At 35.0% G+C, this 24,186-nt stretch overlaps 1 protein-coding gene across 2 annotated transcripts in view; it reads left to right on the forward strand.

Annotated features, from left to right (window-relative positions):
- HEATR5B (HEAT repeat containing 5B) overlaps positions 1 to 24,186 on the forward strand; it is a 133,537-nt gene that overhangs the window by 19,755 nt on the left and 89,596 nt on the right. For both annotated transcript variants that reach the window (XM_027850505.1, XM_027850504.1), the window contains 8 exons: positions 5,206 to 5,377; positions 6,599 to 6,756; positions 8,430 to 8,679; positions 9,996 to 10,151; positions 12,974 to 13,224; positions 14,999 to 15,110; positions 16,610 to 16,762; positions 22,416 to 22,515. In XM_027850505.1, coding sequence (XP_027706306.1) covers positions 5,206 to 5,377; positions 6,599 to 6,756; positions 8,430 to 8,679; positions 9,996 to 10,151; positions 12,974 to 13,224; positions 14,999 to 15,110; positions 16,610 to 16,762; positions 22,416 to 22,515 — 1,352 coding nt within the window. The remainder of the gene's footprint in view (positions 1 to 5,205; positions 5,378 to 6,598; positions 6,757 to 8,429; positions 8,680 to 9,995; positions 10,152 to 12,973; positions 13,225 to 14,998; positions 15,111 to 16,609; positions 16,763 to 22,415; positions 22,516 to 24,186) is intronic.

A 24,186-nucleotide genomic window follows, 5' to 3' on the forward strand; every position in this document is an offset into this window, starting at 1 on the left:
CTAAGATGGCAGGTCTCTCTAAAGAAACAAAAGTGAGGACAATAGATGGAGAATACCAATATATTGAAAAGGACAATCTAAAAGAAAAAAAGTATTAATGAACACATTAATATTTTCTGCAGCTCCTTCTAAGTTTCTTTTTCCTTCCTTATTCCTTCCTTTCTTTGAGTCTCCTTAGCTCACACAGGTTTAAAGTGAAATTGATCTCTATATGAACAAAACACATTAATCTCAAAGACAGAAAGTGTAGAGACAGCATAGAATTCATTGACTTCCCAGTGGAACATGTCAAGTGGAAAAAACTAAGCATTGTAATGGAAGAAATAATACAAGAAAACTTCCCAGAATTTCTGAACAACAACAACAAAAGCACCATTCAGGAGGACCCACAGATCACCTCCAAGGGAAAAAAAAACCAAAAACCAAAAACAAAACCCTGTGCTTCAAACTCCAAAATGTACAGTGGTTGAATCAATTCCAATAACAACAAATTCTGGAAATGACTAGGAGCTAGCAAATTTCCTTTAATTATAAAGTAAAGGAAATCTAAATAATGCAAGACTATTTTGTACCCATCAGAAACTGCAGAGGGGGATGGAATAATATATTCTGAAAAGCAAAGGACCTCAAGATGCAACCCAAAATGACATATTATTCTGCAAACCTATGTTTAACACCCATGGTGGAGGGAGGGAGGAGAGAAAGGATGGACTTTCAATGGAAGAGGCTTTTGAGGCATCCCTGGAAAAATAAAACAAAAATTAAAAATAAAAAAGCCAGGTATGAGTAGATTATTTGACTTGCAAACACACCAAACAAAAAGAAACCCAAGAAAGAGAGATAAATACAACTACCAAGTAAAGCACAAAGCAAAGAGGCACAGAGAGTCATGTATGTAACTACAGATCAGATTTGGGCAGCATAGACCTGTAGCAGGTAGAGGAGTGCTTGAGGGGCAGGGATTTAGGGTCCCATTTTTATAGTTTTAGTGGTGGAGGATAGATGAACTTTTATCCATAGCGCCTTAGATTTATCTGATTATCATATCAACATTGGTTTTAAAGTTATCAGCATCACCTGAAGGTTCCCTCATTTATGTAACATTTTTTCTTGTTTTTGTTGAGCAAGCCTGGAGCTTATAGACTGAAAGCAGTTAGTAGGATCAAGTGCAGTTACACTGGGGCCTAACTGACTTCTCCTAATTTAGTACAGTCTCAGGATGTGACCTCCGAATTTTTGAGGTAGTTGCAAATGGCTTCTCAGTTTCCTTAATTTATGTGACAAGTGTGCAAGTGGCTTCTATGCCCCCCTTTTTATGATACAGTTTTGCAAATGACTTCTATGTTCCCCTTTTGCAATCTTCCTATTATTGTTACCTTAAATTGGCTACTACATACTTACTGTATGAATGGTAAGGGAGGGGGAGATGAAAGGGACCAGAACAAGATATAATTTTAACACGCTATTAGAAGAAGGGAATTTAAAAAAAAACCCATCTAGAAAGACAATCCCCACCTCCTCAAAGGGGTTAAAAAGAAGAAATATAAAAGAAAAAAAATTTCTCATTTTAGAGAATCCCTATAAATATAAACTGATAAGAGTGAAGTGAGCATAATATATACAGGGACAACATTGGAAACAGCTTTGAAAGACTAAAGAAAAGCAGTAAACAACAAAAAATTGATAAAAGGTCCTGAGGACCCATGATGAAACATGTTACCCATCTCCTGACAGAGATGATGGACCCAAGGTACGGGGGGGGAATACAATTTTGGCCGTGGCTACCACTGTTCATTTTACTTAACTATGCTTTTTTGTTATAAGAGGTTCCCTTTCACCCCATTTTTAATTGTGGTAAGGTGAAGTTTGAGAGAAAGGATTAAGTTTTCAATAGTAATGCAGAGGAAAAAAAAGAGTGAGCCATTAAAATGTTTTAAAAATACACAGAAAAGTTCACAGGGAATCACAGATATATAGGACAGTTTTGAAAGTAACATTTTGAATTTATTATGTACTTTTAAATGCATATATTTATTATTTATTTTTAACATTCTTTTTAAAAAATTTTGAGTTTCAAATTCCTTCACATCCGCTCATTGAGAAGGCAAGCAATATATCAATTACATGTGAAATCATGCAAAACCTTTCCATATTAGCCATATCACCAAAAAAAAGGAAGACAAATAATGAAAATGAAAAAAATAAACTCCAGTTTGCACTCAGAATTCTTCACTTCTTTCTCTGGAGGTGGAAGCAGTTTTCATCATGAGTCCTTTAGAATTTTCTTGGATCATTGTATTGATCAGAGTAACTAAACCTTTCACATTTGATCATCATTACAATTTTGCTGTTACTATGTACAGTGATCTTCTGATCATTATGCTCACTTCACTTTGCATTAGTTCATATAAGTTTTGCCATGTTTTTCTGAAACTGTCTCCCTCATCAGCACAGTAGTACTCCATCACGATCATATGATACAATTTGTTGAGCCATTCCCTAATTGATGGGCATCCCCTCAATTTCCAATTTTTTGCCACCACAGAAAGGTTACTATAAATGTTTTTTTTTCCTTTTCCTATGATCTCTTTGGGGTATAGACCTAGTAGTGGTATTGCTGGGTCAAAGTGAACACACAGTTTTATAGCCCTTCTGAATTGTTCTCCAGAATGGTTGGACCAGTTCATAACTCCACCTCCCATTTATCAGTGTACCTACTTTCCCTCATCCCTTCTAGTATTTGTCATTTTTAATAGATGTGAGATAATGTCTCAGAGTTGTTTTAATTTGCATTCCTCTAATCAATAGTGATTTAGAGCATTTTTTCATATGACTATAGATAGCTTTGATTTCTCAAAATTGACTGTTCATATCTTTTGACAATTTATCAATTGGGAAATAGCTTTTTTTTAAAATAAATTTAACTCAGTTCCCTATGTATTTGAGAAATGAGGACTTTATCAGAGAAACAAATATTTTTGATATTTATTATCTGTGGTACCTTTTATCAAAATGTAGTTTCCTCATTTTAACACTATGTGTGTCTTTCTATTTCAACTGTTTCAGCCTATTCTTGGATTCTAGGTTCTAACCCAGGGGTGGGAAACCTGTAGCTTCAAGACCATATGTGGCCCTAGAGGTCCTCAAGTGCAGCCCTTTGACTGAGTCCAAGTTTTACAGAACAAATCCTTTTAAGAGGATTTTTTACCAGCCCTCCCTTTTATCACTACCAACACCCTTTCTCTTAGCCCCTTTCCCCCTATTTTCCTGATGGGTAAGATGGATTTCTATACCCAACTGAGTGTGTATAAATATATATTTGTTTGTGTGTGTGTGTATGTATATATATATATATTTTTTTTTCTTTCTATATGTGTATATATATATATATATATATTCTTTCTTTGAACCAATTCCGATGAGAATGAGGTTCAAGCCTTATTGGGCTTTTGTCCAGTTAGCATTTTTCTTTGAGGCTTAGGTTATAGCTATTTTTAAACATTGCTGTCTTCTTCTGAGTTAATGTCTTGGTCTTCCCTGCCACTGGTATCTTTTTATGGTCAGGTTCTTTTTTTTACTGTTTGCTCATTTTTCCAGACTATTTCTTGACTTTGAATTCAAATTTAAAGTTGGGCTCTGCTTAGTAGGAGGTGGAGCAACATTGACCCATACTTCAGGCTTTTTCATGCTGCTGTTTTCAGAACTAGCTCTGGGTGTCTGCAAGTTTTCAATGCTTTCAAGGTGTGATCCAGGGAGAGGTGTAGTCACTGCTCTCTTGGTCTGTGGTCTAAAGTTTATTGAAGAACAGCCCTTGGTCCCATGCAGCCTCAAGCATTAGTGGTCTGCTTAGCCCTGGAATTGTGACCATATCCCCTCTCTAAAGCTGCAAGTGTTAATGTTCCTCTCTGCCTTGTGACTATGACCAGGGTCCCTGCTTCCTTGTGACAGAGCAGAGTATTCCCTCCACCCTGCTACTGTGACCCAGAACTGCTTATGGGCAACACAGTTGTCAAATAGCACCATTGCAGTCCGTGCAAGAAAAGTCCCAGTAATCTCTTTCTGAATAGTTGTCTGACCCCCTTACTGTTTCTGGTCTGGAAAGTGCTATTGCTGCTGTTGGCAACCATTTCCAACGCTCACTAATGGTGTTGCCTCTGTGTGTGCTCCTGACTAGCTCCCACCCTGGTGTCACAGACCTCTCCTGCTGATCTCCTAAATTGTCATAGGCTGGAAAAATGTCTCACTCTGACCTTTTGTTGGCTCTGCCACGCTACACCTTGATTTGAAGCAGTATTTTAAAGTCCTTTGGAGGGGAATGTTGGGAGAGTTTGCCTGACTTGCTGCCTCTCATCTGCCATCTTGGCTGCTCTTGTTATTTACTTTTTAGAAAAACAAGTGGCAAGAATTAGAGATTTAAAATTTCATATTTTTTTTGTTACATATATGGAAATGCTCATTTTTTGATGTTTTCATTTAGAATAACAATTTAATGTTAAAAACCATTAAAGAATGAAATCTCTGTGTTTTCTCTGTCACTCTCTCTAGTCTATCCATGTTAATTGGTATAGGCTCCCTAGTTCCTCTGTTGGGCTTGAGAGCCTTTGAACAGATAGAGTTAGATTATACAAATAAGCACATATATATATATTTGTAATGTGTGAATCTATACATTATAATGATATTGTAAAATAGCCTCTATTAACTATGTTATGCTTTCTACTATAGGCTCTCCAGCCTGAGAGAAAATCAATTTTTGAACTAATCAATGAACTGATATATAACAGTATGATCATATACTGTTCTGTTGTTTCTCAAGTATTTTGTGTGTGTTTGTGAATATCCTTAGCTAGATTGTGATCTCCCTGAACATAATATCTGTATCTTGTACTTTTTTTCATATTTCTCATAGGGAATACAGTGTACAGGAATACAGGAGTACAGTGCCAGGCACATAGTAGTTACTTAATAAATTTTTGTGAACTTGAATTTGTAATTTTTCTAGTTGTTGCTCTAGTATAACTATACTACTTTAAATTCAGTTCCTTTCTCTACAGTATTACAGAATAAAATTTCAAATTACATCTATCATCAGATCAATTTAATAAAATCTAATATGTCTAAAACCTTTTGAAATGAATTTAACTTTAAAAAAGTTTTTTAAAAACAAAATTAATTTAACTTTAAAATATCTCTTCTACCTTACAGTGCCTGCTAGAACTACAGAATGAAGCTGTATTTATGTGGACGGCCGAATTGGAAAATATAGCCACATTATCTTTTAAGGCTTTGGAAAGCTCAAATTATGGGGTTCGAGTGGCAGTGGCAAAACTCTTGGGAACAGTCATGGCTACAGCATTGATGCCTAAACAGGCAACAGGTACTGAATTATCATAAACACATCATATGCCTATACTTTTTTATTTCATATGTTTTTAACATTTTTCCATGACAAATCTTAAACTAATAACCATTATCATTTCTGGATTCATCTAATGTTAGTTTCTTTGTAAAAATTTAAATTCCATGAAAACTTTGCCATTATTTTGACCAAAAGATGTTATTCACAGGTATTTAGTATATTCTCCAAAATTAGTTATGCAGTGGATTAAGTTTTGATAAAAATTTAAAATTGACAAAGTTGTTCTTGTTTAGTTGTTTTCAGTTGCGTCTGGCTCTTTGTGACCCCATTGAGGTTTTCTTGGCAGATACTGGAGCGGTTTGCATTTTCCTTCTCTAGCTCATTTTATACATGGGGAAACTGAAGCAAATAGTGTTAAGTGACTTGCCCAGGGTCACACAGCTAGTAAGTGTTTGGGTCAGATTTGAACTCAGAAAGATGAGTCTTCCTGACTCCAGGCCTGACACTCTATTCACTGCTCCACCTAGCTACCCCTTAAATAGTTTTGTCTTAAAATATGAAAATTCCCATTAAATAGATGGTTGAAATAGTTTGCATATAATTTTGATACAGTCATACTAATAGTACTTTTAAAATTCTTCACGTTCTTTTGAAAGTGAGTCCTACTTTCACTGCTGATTGTATCATGAAAATGACCTTAGATTATCTCAGTAGAGCACATTGTCTGGCAGATCCTGGCTTGATGGAAAGTCTGTGCATAGGTGTCATGATATCTTTTCCCTACACTGTCATAATTTCTTAGCGTACTCCTGGTCAGACACTGTCCCCCGTCTCTTTCTCTGTCTTCCTTTGCTTTTTCTTGAATTTCCCCGCAGGATTCTGTCTGGTGTGTTTTCTAAATCTGTTTGATGGAGTTTTGGGGGGTAGAGGCTTGCTGTACTTCTTCCTACTACTCCTTCATCTTGGCTCAGCTATCCTGTATTATATTTTAATGCTAGTAAAAAGTAACAATAACTTTAAATTCTTGAAGCCAACCATGGTTATTGAGTATGCATTATAGTGGCAAAATACATGTAGTATATTTTAGAAAGACTTTTTAAGAGTAAACCTAAAGTACAATTTTTTTGCAATCTAAATTAGTTAATCATGGAAAGCTAGCTTCTTAGACTACTTTTCATCAGGAAAAAACAATATATTTTATATGGCTACAAATTTTATCTTTCTTTTTTTCTCTAAAAGTAATGCGCCAGAATGTGAAAAGAGCTACTTTAGATGAAGTCTTAGAGCTCATGGCCACAGGATTTCTACGTGGAGGGTCTGGATTCTTAAAGAGTGGAGGAGAAATGCTAAAAGTTGGTGGTTCAGTTAATCGTGAAGTAAGAGTTGGAGTTACACAGGTTTGTAATAGCTTTGTAAAAATAGTCATTGTTTCTTATTTTTTGTTTCATAAATTTTATAAAACCAGTTGCCAAATAATAGCAAATACATAGGCATTTGTAACTTTATATATGAAATATCACTTTGATATTTTACCTTGATTTCTTTAAATAAACTTTCTATAACATGTTTCATTCATCCTCTTAAATTACATGTTTATACATACATATGATTAATTATTCACATAATGCATAAATGTGTATCTATCTGTTTGGAAGTTAGCATTTCAACAGTTACACAAGCCTTTTGGTTATTTTTAACTCAAATTAGGCTAATAAGGGCATTAACATCCAAGAGTCAGAATTTTAATTAAAATTGAAAAATTCTTATGTCTTTAGAAGGTTATTTAAAACTGATGATTATCTTCTTACCAACTGCCTATCTGACATTGTGAACTGAATGTCTAAAAGTCATCTGAAACTCATCATGCCCAAAGTAGAGTTCAAATTCACCCTTCTTCTGAACTGTTCTATTACTTTGAAAGCCACCATTGTCCTTCCATTTTTCCAGGGTCACAATCTTAGTCTTATCCTCCATTCCTCATTCTCACTCATCCAGCATATCTGAGATCACTTGCCAAATCTTGCTGTTTCTCTCTCTCTATCTCATATCTATCTCCTCAAAACTCGCAAAGCTACCACCATAATTTAGACCCTCTTTATCTCTTGCCTAGCCTACTACAAGAGCCCCCTAAGTGATCTCCCTGCCTCATTCTTCTTACTATTCCAATCCATCTTCCACATAACACCAAAGTGAATTTCTTTAAAGTGTAGATCTGATGATGTCACTTTTCTACACAATAAACTCCACTGGTTCCCTCTTACTTTTAAGGTCACCTATCAAGTCCTCTGTTTGCCATTTAAATCTCTTTACATTTTGCCTCTTCCTATCTTTCCAGGTCTCTTAGAAAGCCTCCATGTATGATGCAATCCAGCTGCACTAACCTACTTGCTCTTCCATCTCCCATTTCTCTGACTTTGTACTTTCTTTTCTCCTGTGTATAGATCGTACTTATTTCTCATCTCTGCCTCTAGAAATCCTTGGATTTCTTTCAGACTTGGCTCAAGTGCCACCTTCTACTTGGCCTTTTTTCTAATCCCTTACCTGCTGGTGCACTCCTTTCCAAAACTACCTTTTATTGATTTTATGTGTATTATATGTATATTTTCTCCTCCATTAGATGCAAGCTCCTTAGCACCAGGGATTCTTTCACCTTTTGCTTTTCACAAATTAGAAACTTAATAAATGCTTGCTTGCTTGCTTGATTACATGTAAAATTTCTAGAGCCATTGATCAGTTCAAAGATATATTTTTCCTGCCTTTAGTAGGAGCTAAAGGAGGTTTGTGATGACTGAGTCACAATCCTCCCAGCAGGCTGTGCATTTGGAATAAGTGAAAATGAATATTCTATAGAATCTTAGCCTCTACATTTTGGAGAAGGTTAGAGAAGCAGAGTTTTGTAGCCTTACAGCAGTATTTCATCATTTTCTCCATTTCAAAATGTAATTTTTTTTTACCATGTATATTTTTTTATGAAGTGGATTTGGGCTTTGCTTTTTGAAGTTGTTTTATTTGTAAATGGAATGAATTTGTTTTGTTTTAGGACTTAAATTACATTTTATTCTGCTTGCAGGCATATGTTGTTTTTGTTACAACATTAGGTGGTCAGTGGTTAGAACGCAGCTTTGCTACATTCTTATCTCATGTACTTGATCTGGTTTCACACCCTCGGGCCACCCAAACACATGTAGAAGCTGTGTACTCAAGAAGGTGTGTCTCCTTTATCCTCAGAGCTACTGTAGGCAGTTTGCTTGGGGAAAAAGCTCAGATTGCAGCTGCCAAAGAAATCTGCCAAGCCATTGGAAAACAAATGAAAGCAGTGGGTGAGTATTATTTTTCTTTCACTTTAAAAACAAATTTTGGAAATTAATAATACATGGGATCACAAATCATATTTATACAGTGTGAAGGGACCACAGAGGCTGTCTAGTTCCACTGCCTCTTTCTTCATATGAAGAAACTGAAGACCAGGGAGATGTGTGTGTGTGTAACTTGCCCAAGATCACAAAGGAGGCAAGATTTAAACCCAAGTTCTCTTGATTCCAGAGCCTGCATAATGTCTGATACCTCTAAGGAGGTAATGTTTGTCACAATTACTTTAATCACTGATTCTTCAAATATTTCTAAAATGCTTGAAAGTTTTTTCCCAAATAATTTAATCATCTGCCTATGATCTTGTTTATTATGAATTTGTTTAGCAAACAAATATCTTTTGAAGAAAACTAAATTCAGACCCATCCTCATCTTGAATGATCATGAATTATGGGTTAATGAGATTCATACTAGTGAAGTTTTACTTTAAAGATATTTAGTTAATAATTTCTTCTATAATGACAGCTTGATAAAGGCTGAATTTGTGTATTATCCAAAATGAAACAGACTCTAAAGATAAAAAATCTTGTAGTTAATTATTTATAGCTTATTTATTATCACAATTTGGAACCTTGTTAACCTAAATTTAATTAAACTATAAGAAGTTAGAATATTAAATTAGCCAGTGCATTGCATCTTTTGGTATACTTACAGATAAAATTTAGTATTAGAGGCATAAGACTTCAATCAACTTAAAGGTCATCCTTATATTCTACTTCTCTTCGATTTTCATTAATTATGCCTATCTGCAGGTTAGATATCATGGGTAGAAAAATAGTCTCCTTTCGTAGTTATCATGGAGACCATGAATTATCTTTGTTTCTTAACAAAGGTTTTTTATCTTTGGCTGGCAATTAAAAAAAAATTATCTGGTTCTTTGTTGCACAATATTTAACATCAAGTAACAGGGCTAGTGGCTCTTTGAAAATGAGTCCAGTAACAAGCTTTAAAGTTATTTTGATTGCAGGCCTTATATACCTACCTATGTGAGAAGAAAAATTATTCTAGGATGTGGGTGCATTTGATATACTTTATAGATGTACTTAAATATACATTGAGTCACTATAGTTTGATCATATGACTCCTTTAAAACATTTAATATTCAATAGCATTGGTACTGCTAACCGGGAAATTATGAAAAAAAAGACTTGATTTGTGGCCATTAAACATATGTTGTAATATTTTAAAAATAAGTGGACTAAAGAAACCTGAAGTCAAAATTTTAATTTACTCATACTAAGTACCTGATATTGTTTTGTTTCTCCAGAAGCAGTAGTGAATGATACAAGTAGTGAAAACAAATCTGGAGCTGCTGACATAGCAGCAAGTCAGCATGTGATGGTGTGTGCCCTGCAGGAGCTTGGTAGCTTAGTTCAAAGCTTAAATGCCACTGCATCTCCTCTTATTCAGGAAGCATCTATAGGTATGTACTTGACTTAAATGCAAAAGTCTTTCTTAAGATTTGGGGACAACTTTTAATAACATAGTGCAACTGATATTTGACTAATTGTTTATTTAATTAGTCATCTTTTTCAGACTTAATAATACTTTTTTATTGGAGCTGTGAATTGATTCAATTCTTCCAGAAAGTAATTTAAAATGATGGTAAAAGTGATTAGATAGACATGAGGAAAGTTTAGTTATAAAGAGTATAGAACTTACAAGTGCTTCCAGACAGATTTTTTTCCCCTTAAATGTTTGATTTTATAGTAGTCTTTACTGCATTATTCTGCTTCTAGACAATTTTTATAAGTGACAGTTATTGACACGGTATGTAACCAGATGTAACAAAAATTTTCATAAGATAATTAAACTGGATATCTATATATGGAACTATAAATTCCCTGAGGACAAAGAGCTGTGTTGTCTTAATTTTGCTACAGAATCTAACAATGCCTTTTACATAGTAAGTGATTGAATATATAATTGCTGAATAAATAGCTCTACTTGCATTATGGAATTAAGAAAAATATATAAGCTTCATAAAGACCTTTGTGAAACTGTAGGTAGTGGAATATTGATTTTAGAGTCAAGAAGACTAAAAAATGCTAGTTATTCTTTTCCATGAAGCTTCCTGTGATCAACTGCTTCTTACCATTCCTCCCCTTCCTTCCACCCAGCTGAAAGTTCTCTCTCAGTCCTCAAATTTCAAATAGCACTTTGAGTAAAATGCTTTTTTTCTTATCACATACTATTATGGTTATATGCATACACATTTTTTCTCCAACAAATTATAAGCTCCTTGAGATTTAGATCTGTATCATATATACACATTGTAAGTCTGTATGTGTGTATGTATGTGTATGTATGTATGTATGTAGATGTATGTAGGTTTCTCAAGGACCCTGTATTGTGCCTAGGCACTTAAATTTTTTAAAATTTAATTCATTTGTCTCAGCAAATTAATGAGAAAACCAGGAACAATCAAGTCAGCAAGCATTTATTAAATACCTACTATATACTTAATGCTGTGGATACAAAGAAAGTAAAAACCACTTCTTTGCCCTCAAGGATCTTAAAATCTAATGGGAGAGAAAACATTTAAACAACTATGTACAAACAAGATATATCTATAAAATAAACACATTTTTGTTACATATGTGTATGCATGTGTATGTGTAGATGTGTGTATACATGTATATACATATATGTATACAAACACTTATATACAGGATAAATCAGACATTATCGGGAAGGCACTAGCATTTAGGGCAACAAACAAAGGCTTCTTGCAGAAGGATGTATTTTTAGATTAGGCTTTAAGGAAGCCAGGAAAACCAGGAGATATTCCAAGCATTGGAGACAGCCTGAGAAAATGCACAAAGTAGGGAGATCAGCCTGTGTATCATGGTACCTGGGCCTTTTGATTTCTAGGCTGTAGAACTATTCAGTCCACCTCTTTTGAATTTCTACATTGAATAAGTATGTTTAATGTAGATAACTTTGATAGGTCTGTCAAAACATCAGTGTGTATAGTTTCTGTTGTTGTCCATCCTTTCTTCATCCTGTGTTACTCTTGTCCATGTACTCTCCTAATTCTTTCAAAAGAATCCACTGAAAATATTCGTAGCCTCTTTCTTGATTTGTTAATATTGAATGCATACCAGTGGAGTACACCCTCTGTTCATGAGTTATTCTCTCATTTTTGTTACATTAGCAGCCCACCTCCTTTCTGAGTCATACATCTCCCTGATGACATCATTTATGTTGCTTCTCGTGTAAAATTTTGCATTGATAATATGTTACATCCTAATATGAACATCATGGGTCTCTCCATTGTCCTTTGTGTGATCTGTAGCTGTAATTCTTCAAAGTCTATTATATACCATGACACTAAGCCCTTCAGCATCACTATATATTTAAAAAAGTGGACCTTTGTTTGAGGGAAAACCTTGGGATCACTAAAAACACTATACAATTTTCTAAATGCAGTCTGGCCTACTTATTTCTTCCCATTCAGTTATAAATCAATTCATTATCTCAGTTATTTACCATGCTATTATTATAATTTTTTTTGTATAAGTTTTATTCTCTTCTTCCTTTCTTTCTTGTTAAATGGACCAAAGCCAAGGCTATAAGAACAGGGAAGCCTAGTATCTGATGACTTAAGTTTCTATTCTGTTAATTTCATTCAACGCTTATCTATCTAGATAAGATGTACTGATGGGTTGACTATCCAATGATATGAAAAAGAGATAATGAATGAAAAGAATCATATTCATATAGCTAGAGCTGGATAAGAGCTAAGGGACCATCAAATCCACCTCTTGGATTTCATAGAAAAAGAAGAAGCTGAGGCTAGAAGTGATGAAGGGAGTTTTTCCACATTTGCACAATTAGTAAATAGCAGAGGCAGGATGTAGACTCAGGTCAAAATTATATTTAAAGGATTGGGAGATGAATTAAAAATGTTATCAGTATTTTTGATTCTGGTATTCCCAATGTATGTGATACTTTTTTCAGGACAAATAATTGAAAAATGTTGACTACTTATGTTTAATTCTAAATCAAGCAACATTTTAATAGACATAACTATAACTAGTATTCTATGTTTCAGAAGTTTCTCTTGAAGTATATTATTGTTAATAAACAGCTGATAAAACATATTCTTTGACTAGGTTATAAAATTATCTGTGGAAAAACCAATTATTTTGATTTTTGTTATTGTGTTATATTCTTTTTGTTTGGTAGAATTGGTTTTTCTGCTTTTTAAAAGAGTACATCTTTGTGTTTTTTCTTCTTCAGGTCTTTTGGAAACAGTAACATCTGTACTTCTGCATCCTAGTATGGCTGCCCGACTTGCTGCAGCATGGTGTTTACGTTGTGTAGCTGTGGCATTGCCTTTCCAGTTGACTCCATTTCTAGACAGATGTGCAGAAAGGCTCAATAATTTGAAGACCTCACCTGAAGCTGTTAGTGGTTATAGTTTTGCAATGGCTGCTTTGTTAGGTGGAGTACATCAGTGCCCATTGGGTATCCCTCACGCCAAAGGAAAGGTAAAATGTAGATTATAGATAGTCATTAACCATAAATATTTGTTTAAGCATCTGCTATTCATGATACTAGATTACACTAAAATATTATAATAGTGATGACAGTTAACTACTAAAAATTAAAAATACCAGAAACTACACTTGTGTTTATAAGAAACTTCACTATTTTATGGTTCTTTTATTTCACTGTGGCTATTCAGTCTACCATTACTGACCATAACATATCCACAGCTTGATGTTTGTGAATACCTGTGATCAAAGAAGTCATCATTATCCTATAGCCAAGCTGGTGTTGAACCTTTCTAAACTTTGAACAAGTCTGATTCTTTTACAACAGATAGACGTCTTATCCCCAGGACCAAACTTGAAGCCTTGCCACCTTGTTAGGACTAACAAAGCTTATATTTTCCTTCTAAAGCCTTCAAGAGCCCACAGTCACCTCCATACCATAATAAGACATAGGAGCAGAACTTTAAAATCCCAGAATCTCAGAGTTAGAAGTGATTTCAGAGATTTTAGAAGATTCATAACAATATAGTCTGTTAGAAATCAGAAAAGAAATTTTACATTAAACTCTGCTTTAGATATTTTCAAAGTTTTTGTATGTTATCATTATATAAATTTATTTGGACTATAGGGCTTTCTTATAGTAATCATTAGACCTCTACTTCTGCTTTCAGGAATAAATCTTTTCATTTAGTTGTCAAATAAATGTCAAAATGTCAAAAAAGAAAAAAAAACAACCTGTGAACCAGCAATTTATAGGAACCATAATTCTGCATTTAGTATTTTGTTGAGTGTTTCATAATTATTAACAAGAAAACTTTTTATACATAGTTGATGAGGGTAAAGATAGATATTTTATTTTAATATTATGATTTTCTTCCAGCTAGCTCAATTTCTCTTTACAGCTTTCCTGTGGGATAAATGGAGGCTCAAATATTCTCCATTTTTAATAGAGATATCGGTCTTTATCCATCTCATAATTTCTGTTTCCCAGCCACCTCCTCCATGAAATCTTCCTGTATCACTTCAAACTTCATTGATCTCTCCTTCCTTTGAATGCATTTCTGCCACTAATTTGAGCCTTAAACGTATACTGATTCATATTCTTTCATTTTTGTTTGTTCTATCTCTCCTAAAAAATTTTACATTCTTTGAGGAATGAAGATTATCTCATCATTCTTTGTTTTCTCTGTAGTTTCTAATAAAGTACTAAGCACAAGTGGATACTCAGTACATAATTAAATTTAAGTGATTTGCCCAAGCTCTCACAGTGAAGAGTAGAACTTGGACTAGAATACATCAATATCGTCTGGCTTCTGACTTTGTGGTTGTGGTTGCTTATTTGAGAACATGTTAACAAAGATTACATTTGAATCAGCAAAAGCAAATCTGTTAAGTCAGCAAGCATTTTTCAAGCACTTATGTGCCAGGCACTATACTAAAGTGCTGGAAATACAAAAAAGGGCAAAAAAAGTTGATTCCTTAGTGGCTAGAGCACTGGGCCTGGAGTCAGGAAACTGGGCTTAGACACTTACTAGCTTTGTGACCCTGGGCAAGTCACTTAACTTCTGTCTGTCTCAGTTTCCTCAACTAGAAAATGGGGATAATGATAACATTTACCTTTCTGGGTTTTTTTTTTGAGGATTGAATGAGATAATGTTTATAAAATACTTAAGAGCATTTAGCATATATTATGTAACTTAATAAATACTTGTTTTTTCCTTTCTTCTTTAGATTTATTTAAAGTTGAAACTTAACATTTTCTTTGCAGATGGTAGTAAGCATTGCTGAAGATCTCTTACGAACTGCTGCTCAAAACAGTAGACTATCCTTGCAGCGCACTCAAGCTGGATGGCTTCTACTTGGAGCACTTATGACTTTAGGTATAATTAATTATATTTGAGTTGGATTTTGACTTACTTCTGCTCTTGTGTTAGTAAACGAGAAAAAAAATTTTCAGTTTATGTTAATTTTTGTATTTCAAATTCTAAGTTTTGAGTGACATTAACAAATAGAAATGTTATATTGGCATTACATTAAGCTGTATGTACATATTGTGTTTTCATCTTTAGTTGTCCTCCAAGGCAATATAAAGGATTCAGAAGGTACACAACACATATTTTCTTTGAATGTTGTTAAATATGACTTTTAAAGATATTATTGCCAACAAAAAGAGACAAAATTAGGAACTTGGGCTCAGATAGTTCTCAGGATTATTCTCACTTAATGGTTTGAGGAAGATCTTAAGGAGCAGAAATATTAAGTTTGTGACCCAGAATATCCTTTTCAATGTAACTTTTTAAAAAATCAAATTAACAATAATATGATTAGTTTTGCCTTTCATTTAGAAGATAGTCTCTTTTATCCAAAGGTAGTAACTTTTCTAAAAGACTAGTTTGCTAGATTAATAATTTATTTTAGGGGCAGCTAGTTGGCATAGTGGATAAAGCACCAGCCCTGGACTATGGAGGACTTGAGTTCAAATCCAGCCTTAGACCAAACACTTGACACTTCCTACCTGTGTGACGCTGGGCAAGTCATTTAATCCCAACTGCCTAAAAATAAAATTTAAAAAAAAATTATTTTACTAGACCTCTAAATTTAGGTCCCATGTAAAACTAAAGTCGTTATAGAAATGAAAGAATATATATTTTTTGAAAATAACAATAAAAACGTTGTCACAAGTGTTTATGTAACTAAATGTGCCATTATAAAGTATTATTAAACATTATTTATATCTAACCTGACTATCATCTTTACATTTATACTCATTGTTATATTTGGGTGCAGAGACTTGTAGTCTATTATAACTAAATTTTAGTTTATTTTTCAAAAAACCGTAAAACTTTATTACTTTCCTCCCCAATATATTAAAAAGCACATTTTACTTAACATATGTAGCTCCTTCTTACAGTGGTTGGTTTTTTCTTGTAAAGCTGGAATAAACAGTTTTGCATGTAGAATTAAAAGTCCTCAGTAAGTTATAGGAATGAAGGCTGACATGAATATTTCTTATCCAAAGTAACTACTTTAGAAAATCATAATTGTTATAATGAAAAATGAATGTAATACTATTTTAAATAAGCCAAAAGTGTTATGTCATTTGAAACATGATTTTAATGTCTCATTACCCTTTTTTAACTAAGAAATTTATTGTTAATAATAATATTTGGGTACATTGAAGGTGAATGGATGATGAAAAGTATTTTGTTAAAATTCCTTAGGGCTGCTTCCTAGGAGAGAACTCTATGGACACTTAGGAATTTGTAATGTATGCCTAGATTTCCTTTCCTTGACCTTTTTATTTATGGTATAAGTAGCCATCAATTTTGTATTTTATATGATTAAACATATAGATTATTTTTCTCATTTTCTTGATTAGGTCCTTCTGTTGTTCGTTATCATCTTCCCAAAATGTTGCTATTATGGCGAAATGTCTTCCCTCGTTCCTTAAAGGAGCTAGAAGCTGAAAAGGCACGAGGAGATTCTTTTACTTGGCAGGTAACATTGGAAGGCCGGGCTGGAGCATTGTGTGGTAAGTACTGAAATCAATTTGGCTTTCAAAAGTTATCATATTAGTAGAAATTCATTGAGTGAATGAAAAGAATAGTTCTGAAAGTATCTTGTGGGGGGGCGGAGTCAAGATGGTGGAGTAAAGGCAGGAACTCACCTGAGCTCTCCCTCAAACCCCTCCAAATACGTTTAAAAAATGACTCTGAAAAAATTCTAGAGCAACAGAATCCACAGAAAGACAGAGTGAAACAAATTTCCAGCCCAAGACAATTTGTAAGGTTGACAGGAAAGGTGTGTTACACCAGGCTGAGAGAGGAGCATAGTCCAGCACAGGCCACGCTAGCATAGACCAGGCCCCAGCTAACTCAGAGCAGGCCTCAGGGGACTGAATCTCTGGCAGCAGTGGCAGTTTCCAGACTTCTCAGCCCACAAATGCCAATGACAACTTAGAAGGTTAGTAGGAAAGGTCTATTGGACCTGGGTGAGAGAGGAGTGCAGTCCAGCCCCGGCCCCAGCACAGCCCTGGGGCAGCTGTGGTGGCAGTGGCAGCAGCATTGGCTGCTTCTGGAGCTCTCAGCCCACAGACGGTAAGGGGCTTAAACAATTGGTCGGAAGGAGATTATAGTGGTCTCTTTGCTAGCACTGAGGCAGAACTCTGTTGCTCTGCCCATACTTGAATCTGGGTCCCAGTCCTGGGTGGCAGTCCTGGGGCAAGGAGGAGCACTAGAATAGCAGAGCTTGTGGCAGTAGTGGAGAGGGGACCCTCCTCACAGTTCCAGGGCAGAAAAGAGTACTTGTGGTCACTCACAGGCCAGGAGAAGAATAAACAACTCTCCTTAGATCATACCACCTTGGAAGAACTGAAAACTTATAGCTCCCTAGAAGTATTTCTGAAAACAGCTGCACAAAATCCTTGAAGCTTGGAATAGTTTGCCCTCCACACTGGAAGCAGAGCCCTACCTCAACAAAGAGATAAATTAGTTGGGGAAATGAGCAAATAATGGAAAAAAAATATATGTACACACACACACACACACACACACACACACACACATATAACTCTCTATATAAAAACCCTCTATAACTCTATAGAAGACTATAGAATCTTACTTTGGTGACAAAGAAGATCAAAACATACAACCAGAAGAAGACAACAAAGTCAAAGCTGTTACATCCAAAGCCTCCAAGAAAAATATGAATTGGTCTCAGGCCATGGAAGAGCTCAAAAAAGATTTTGAAAAGCAAGTAAGAGAAGTAGAGGAAAAATTGGGAAGAGAAATGAGAGTGATGCAAGAAAATCATGAAAAATGAGTCAACAGCTTGCTAAAGGAGACCCAAGAAAAAATACTGAAGAAATAACACCTTAAAAAATAGACTAACCCAAATGGCAAAAGAGACCCAAAAAGCCAATGAGGAGAAGAATGTCTTAAAAAGCAGAATTGCCCAAATGGAAAAGGAGGTCCAAAAGGTCACTGAGGAAAATAATTCCTTAAAAATTAGAATGGAGCAAATGGAACCTGTTGACTCTATGAGAAATCAAGAAATTATAAAACAAAACCAAAAGAATGAAAAAATAAAAGACAATGTAGAATATCTCATTGGAAAAACAACTGACCTGGAAAATAAATCCAGGAGAGATAACTTAAAAATTATTGAACTAAAGACAGTGAGGTGGCACAGTGGATAGAGCACCAGCCCTGAAGTCAGGAGGACCTGAGTTCAAATCCAGCCTCAGACCAAACACTTGATACTTACTAGCTGTGTGACCCTGGGCAAGTCACTTAACCCCAGTTGCCTTAAAAAAAAAATAAAAATTATTGGACTACTTGAAAGCCCTAATCAAAAAAGAGCTTAGAAATCATCTTTGAAGAAATTATCAAGGAAAACTAACCTTATATTCTAGAACCAGAGGGTAAAATAGAAATTGAAAGACTCTACTGATCACTTCCTGAAAGAGATCCCAAAAGAAAAACTCCCAGGAATATTATAGCCAAATTCCAGAATTCCCAGGTCAAGGAGAAAATATTGCAAGTAGCCAGAAAGAAGTAATTCAAGTATTGTGGCACCACAATCAGGATAGCATAGGATTTAGCAGCTTTTACATTAAGGGATCAGAGGGCTTGTAATATGTTATTCCAGAGGTCAAAGGAACTAGGACTAAAACTAAGAATCACCAACCCAGCAAAACTGAGTTTAATCCATGAGGGGAAAAAATTGACATTCAATGAGATAGAGGAATTTAATGCATTCTTGAGAAAAGACCAGAGCTAAATAGAATTTTGACTTTTAAATACAAGACTCAAGAGAAGCATGAAAAGGTAAACAGGAAAGAGAAATCATAAGGGACATAGTAAAGTTAAACTGTTTACATTCCTATGTGGAAAGATGATATTTGTAATTCATAAGACCTTTTTCATTATTAGGATATCTAGAAGGAGTATATATAGACAGAGGGCACTGGTGTGAGTTGAATGTGAAGGGATGATATCTAAAAAATAAAATTAAGGAGTGAGAGAGAGGAATGTACTTGGAGAAGGAGAAAAGGAGAGGTAGAATGGGGTAGATTATCGCACATAAAAGAGGCAAGAAAAAGCTTCTACAGTGGAGGTGAAGAGGGAGGAGGTGAGAGGGAATGAGTGAACCTTACTCTCATCAGAATTGGCTTAAAGAGGTAATGACATATACACTCAATTGGGTATAGAAATCTATCTTACCCTACAGGAAAGTAGGGGGAAAGGGGATGTGGTGGGTGATAGAAGGGAGGGCAGGTTGGGCAAGGAGGTGATTAGAAGCAAACACTTTTGATGAGGGAAAGGGAGAAAGGAAAGAATAGAATACATGTGAGATGGGATAGGATGGAGGGAACTATTGTTAGTCTTTCACAACATAACTAATATAGAAGTGTTTTGCATGACTACACATGTATAAACTGTCAAATTGCTTGCCTTCTCAATGAGATGGGTGGGGAGGGAGTAAGGGAATTTGGAACTCAAAGTTTTAAAAACTAATGTTAAAAATTGGGGGTTTTTTTACATGTAACTGGAGAAAAAAATAAAATACCAAATTTTAAAAAAAGTATCTTTTGATATATGATGGTACATTCACCAAACTCATTGTGGTAACATGAGCATTAGATTAGAATTTTTGTTCTTACTACCACTTACTTTTATCTCTGTGTATGTGTGGGAAGAAACGCAAGTATAATGGTCTTTGCTTACTAGACACCCAGGAGTTTTCTCTGATCTCTGTGTTAAAAGTCAGGAAAGTGAATTATTAGTTTCCCACATCTCAGTAGGGAGAAGCTCAGAGATTATACTACGATGGTGACCAGGGTTGTCGGGAGGGGGAAACTAGCAGAGAAATTGAGAAAATGGCCAAGCAAAGGAAAATTCCTGTGGTAAGAACATTCTAGGATAAAACTTTTAAAAAGAAGTATACTGTAGTACTGTAATAACTGTGAGTACAACCCCAGAAAGGAGTATGAAATGGCTGCAAGGACACCAGAAACAGTAGGGAATCTAGTAGAAGAACAGAAGAGATAAGGACTAGAATAGTCAGCTTAGAACAGAAACTGGAAAACCTTAGCAAAACAGTGAATATCTTGAAGAAAGAATGAAGGGATGGATCTCAGAAATTCAACGAAACGTTAAGAAATATTGGAGCACAGTTATAAGATGGTAAAATTGGAAGAACACACACACATGTATCATCAAAAACTACTAACATGGAAGAAAAGGGCATGGGGGCAGTGTTGTATAATGACCTGACCTCAGAGTCATACTTCAAGTCCTACCTCTGACACACACTGGCTATATGACTCCAGATAAATCCCTTAACCTCTCCGTGACCCAGGCAGCATTTTAACACTGTAAGTTGCAGATCAACTGTAGCTCTATAGTAGGTGAGGGAATTTCCTCACTAGTAGATCACTACATGAATGAAATCATAGGTTTGGACAAAAAGGAAAATAGGAGAGACTCCTCTAAAGAATTGTTGAGCTCCCAGAAAAGTATGACAAAACAAAAAGCTTAAATAACATATTTAAAATAATCATAAAAGAAACTATGAAGTATTCAAAACAAAAGGCAAGATATGGGTTGATAAAATCCGCAAGTCATTACCTGAGTGAAACCTTAGCCAAAATACACTCAGAAATATAATTACTAAGATCCAAAATACCCACGTCAAAGGGAAAAATATTACAAATGGCCAAGAAGACACGGGTTAAATCTGAAGAAATCTCAATCAAATTTATGCAGATTCATCCATATTGACTATAATGAGGGAGAAAAAATATTAGCAATCTGTTAAAAGGAAAGAGTTTACAAATAGGATAACAATTACATGGCTAAATTTAACCCTAAAGGAGAAAATAATATATTTTTAACACAATTACTGACTTCCAAATATTTCTTTTGAGAAAACCAGAGGTGGGCAGAAACTGAAAGGCAAATACCATGAACAAAAGAAACTTAAGTAAGGTAAAGAAGTTTGAAGGACTCATAAGGGGCAAATCCTTACAGCCCAAAAGGGAGAGAAAAGGTTATTGTCCCTTTCTTCTTTCTCTAAGCATCATGGGGTGAGTGATGGGAGTGGTCCAGGAAAAGCAAACATATAAGGGCTTAGATGAAATAGAGAGGACAGACAGATACATAGACACACAGGGGTGGAGGAGAAAAAAGACTGAGAGAAGTGGTGGAACAATATTTTTTGGGAGAAACAAATTATTCAAATATAGAGGTGAAGAAAGTGATAATCTCCTGAATCTTATTCTTATTTAGGCTAGGCAAAGGAAGATTTAAAAAAAATTAATCAAACAGAAATAAAGACTATGAAGTTAGAAATATAGTGAAGTTAGTGAAAGTCTAGTCTAGGATAGAGAGAAGCAAGAATGAAGTTTTAGAGAGAAGGTAAAATCAGGAAGGAGAAAATATCAAGCAAGACAAGCAAGTTTTACGTAGTGCTGATTTATTAAAAGAAAAAAAGTTAAGATGAAGAGATTTGGTGGGCGAGGATTAGAGGGAGAGTAATGAGAAATTTAAATTACAAACACTTGGTATGGGTTTCATTCCTCCCTCCTTTTAAAGAAATGAAGAGGCAGAGTAGAAATAAGTTAACAGGAGTTGATAAAGTGAAAAAGAAAATGATAACAGTGAACATGAATAGGATAAACTTATCTATAAGTGAAGGAGATGGCAAAAAGGATGAGAAAGTAAAATCTACCAGTTTTTTGTTTAGAAAATACACACTTCAAGAGTTAGAATGAAGATTTGGAATAGAAGTTATTGTACCTCAGCAGAATCCAAAAAAACCAGGAGTGGCACTCGTGTTCTTAGACCAAACAACAATAAAACTAGAAACGATTAAATAAAAACAGCTTATGCTTATATATCAAGAGACCTCTTCCCATGTCAACAAAGTGTAGATATGTATCTTTTTAAAAAATTTTCTTTTTAGGTCTCAACAATATTAGAACAAAAAAAACTCCACAAAGTTTATTTTTTCTCATGTGACATTTACTACAACTAATAGTTTATTCTTTGAGAATTTGTACTTTATTCTGTCAAGATTTTTTAATAAAAAGGCCCTACATATGTCCATAGTTTACTCATTTGTCAGTTTAATTTAATTACTTCCCAGGTTATATTGTGCTTTTTTTTTTTAATTTAATTTAGCAATGCGGAGTTTTGTTGCTCATTGTCCTGAACTCCTAACTGAGGATGTGATTAGAAAACTGATGACACCTATTGAATGTGCCATGACGATGATGTCACAGTAAGTAAACAGTTTGATGAACAATATACATTATTCAACCTCTCGTTTTGGTTTGGCACATTGACCTCATAAAATATATTCAATAATGAAAAAACCTACAAAACCTTATTTATTGGCTTACACTGACCTTATAATGTGAAGAAGAGAACAGATATAAATTTAAATGTTCTTAATTTCTTTGGATAACAATTAATGTGAATGTCTTGAGAACAGAGGCAGTCTTTTATTTTTCTCTCCCCAGGTATAGTAGCTGCTTAATAAATATTTGCTGGAATGAAAATGAAATTAAAGATACTACTGTCCTCATTAGTGCCATCCTATGTCTTTTCTTCCCTTCTCAGATAAACTCCTTGAAAAAGCCTAAAGTACTTCCACTTCTTTTTTTATCTCTCTCTTTTAAATCTTTTACATTATGGCTTCTGAAATTGCTCTCTCTACAAAGTCAAGCATCATCTCTTAATTGACAAATCCTTTACTCAACAGTCATTCTTCTTGACCTCCTACAGCAGTATTTGATACTATTGACCATCTCCACCTGAATATTTTTGCTTTTTTTATAGTACCTTCTCTTTGTTCTCCTCCTTCTTGACTGCTCCTTCTCAGAATCCTTTGTTAGATCTTAATCTGCTTCATGCCCACTAACTGTGGTTATACCCTAAGACCCTGTCTTGATCCCCCTTCTCTTTTCTTTCTAACTTGATGATCTTCAACAGCATCCATGGCTTCAATTATAGTGTCTATGTCGTGATTCGCAGACCTCATATTTAGCCCCTTTCTCTTTCCTGAGCTCTAGTGCAATATCATGAGCTTCCTTCTAGGCATTTTGACCTGGACGTTCTGTAGGTATCTCAAATTAAATACAGCCGAAACAATTCATTATCCTTTCCCCTAAGCTTATCCTTCTGGACTTTTCTATTACTGTTCATGGCACTACTATCCTTTCAGTCATCTAGGTTTCTAGCATTAGTGTCATCTTTACTTTCTTACTCTAAATCACCCCAAATGTCTAATCTTTTGACAGATATTGACACTTTTATCTCTCAATTAATGTGGGTATCCATAGCTATCATCCTAATCTAGACCTTCATCACCTCTTACTTGTATTGGTTTTCTTGTTGTTCAGTCATTTTAGTTGTTATCTAACTCTCTGTGACCCCATTTGGGGTTTTTTTGGCAAAGATCCTGGACTGGTTTGCCATTTCCTTCTCCAGCTCATTTTACAGATGAAGAAACTGAGGAAAATAGGGTTAAGTGACTTGCCCAGGATCACACAGCTAGTACATATCTGAAGCCAGACTTGAACTCAAGAAGATGAGTCTTCCTAATTCTCGGTCCGGCACTCTATCCACTGTGTCACCTAGCTGAGTGTATGGGATGTTCAAGGAAGACTAGCACCTCTGGTATGAGGGCTTGCCGAGCTCTTTTCATGGATTCTTATCTACCTTTGGTGTCTGCCTGGCACTTAACTCATACCTGTGGCTCCAAGAAGCTGTAACATGAATAGCAGTCACACCCCAGTAAACTGTCTTAGCAGATGAACTAAACCAGGTTGTGGGTAACAGGCCACAAATCCTTTAATGAGCGTCTGTCCCAAGAATGTGAAGACTTCCTCTGGCAGAATGGGTGGATGAGAATAATTTGTTCCAATGGCCATGAAGGCAGCTGAAGCAG

The sequence above is a fragment of the Vombatus ursinus genome, unplaced genomic scaffold, assembly GCF_900497805.2.
Source record: "Vombatus ursinus unplaced genomic scaffold, bare-nosed wombat genome assembly UNPS02009062.1, whole genome shotgun sequence".
Taxonomy (NCBI): Eukaryota; Metazoa; Chordata; class Mammalia; order Diprotodontia; family Vombatidae; genus Vombatus; species Vombatus ursinus.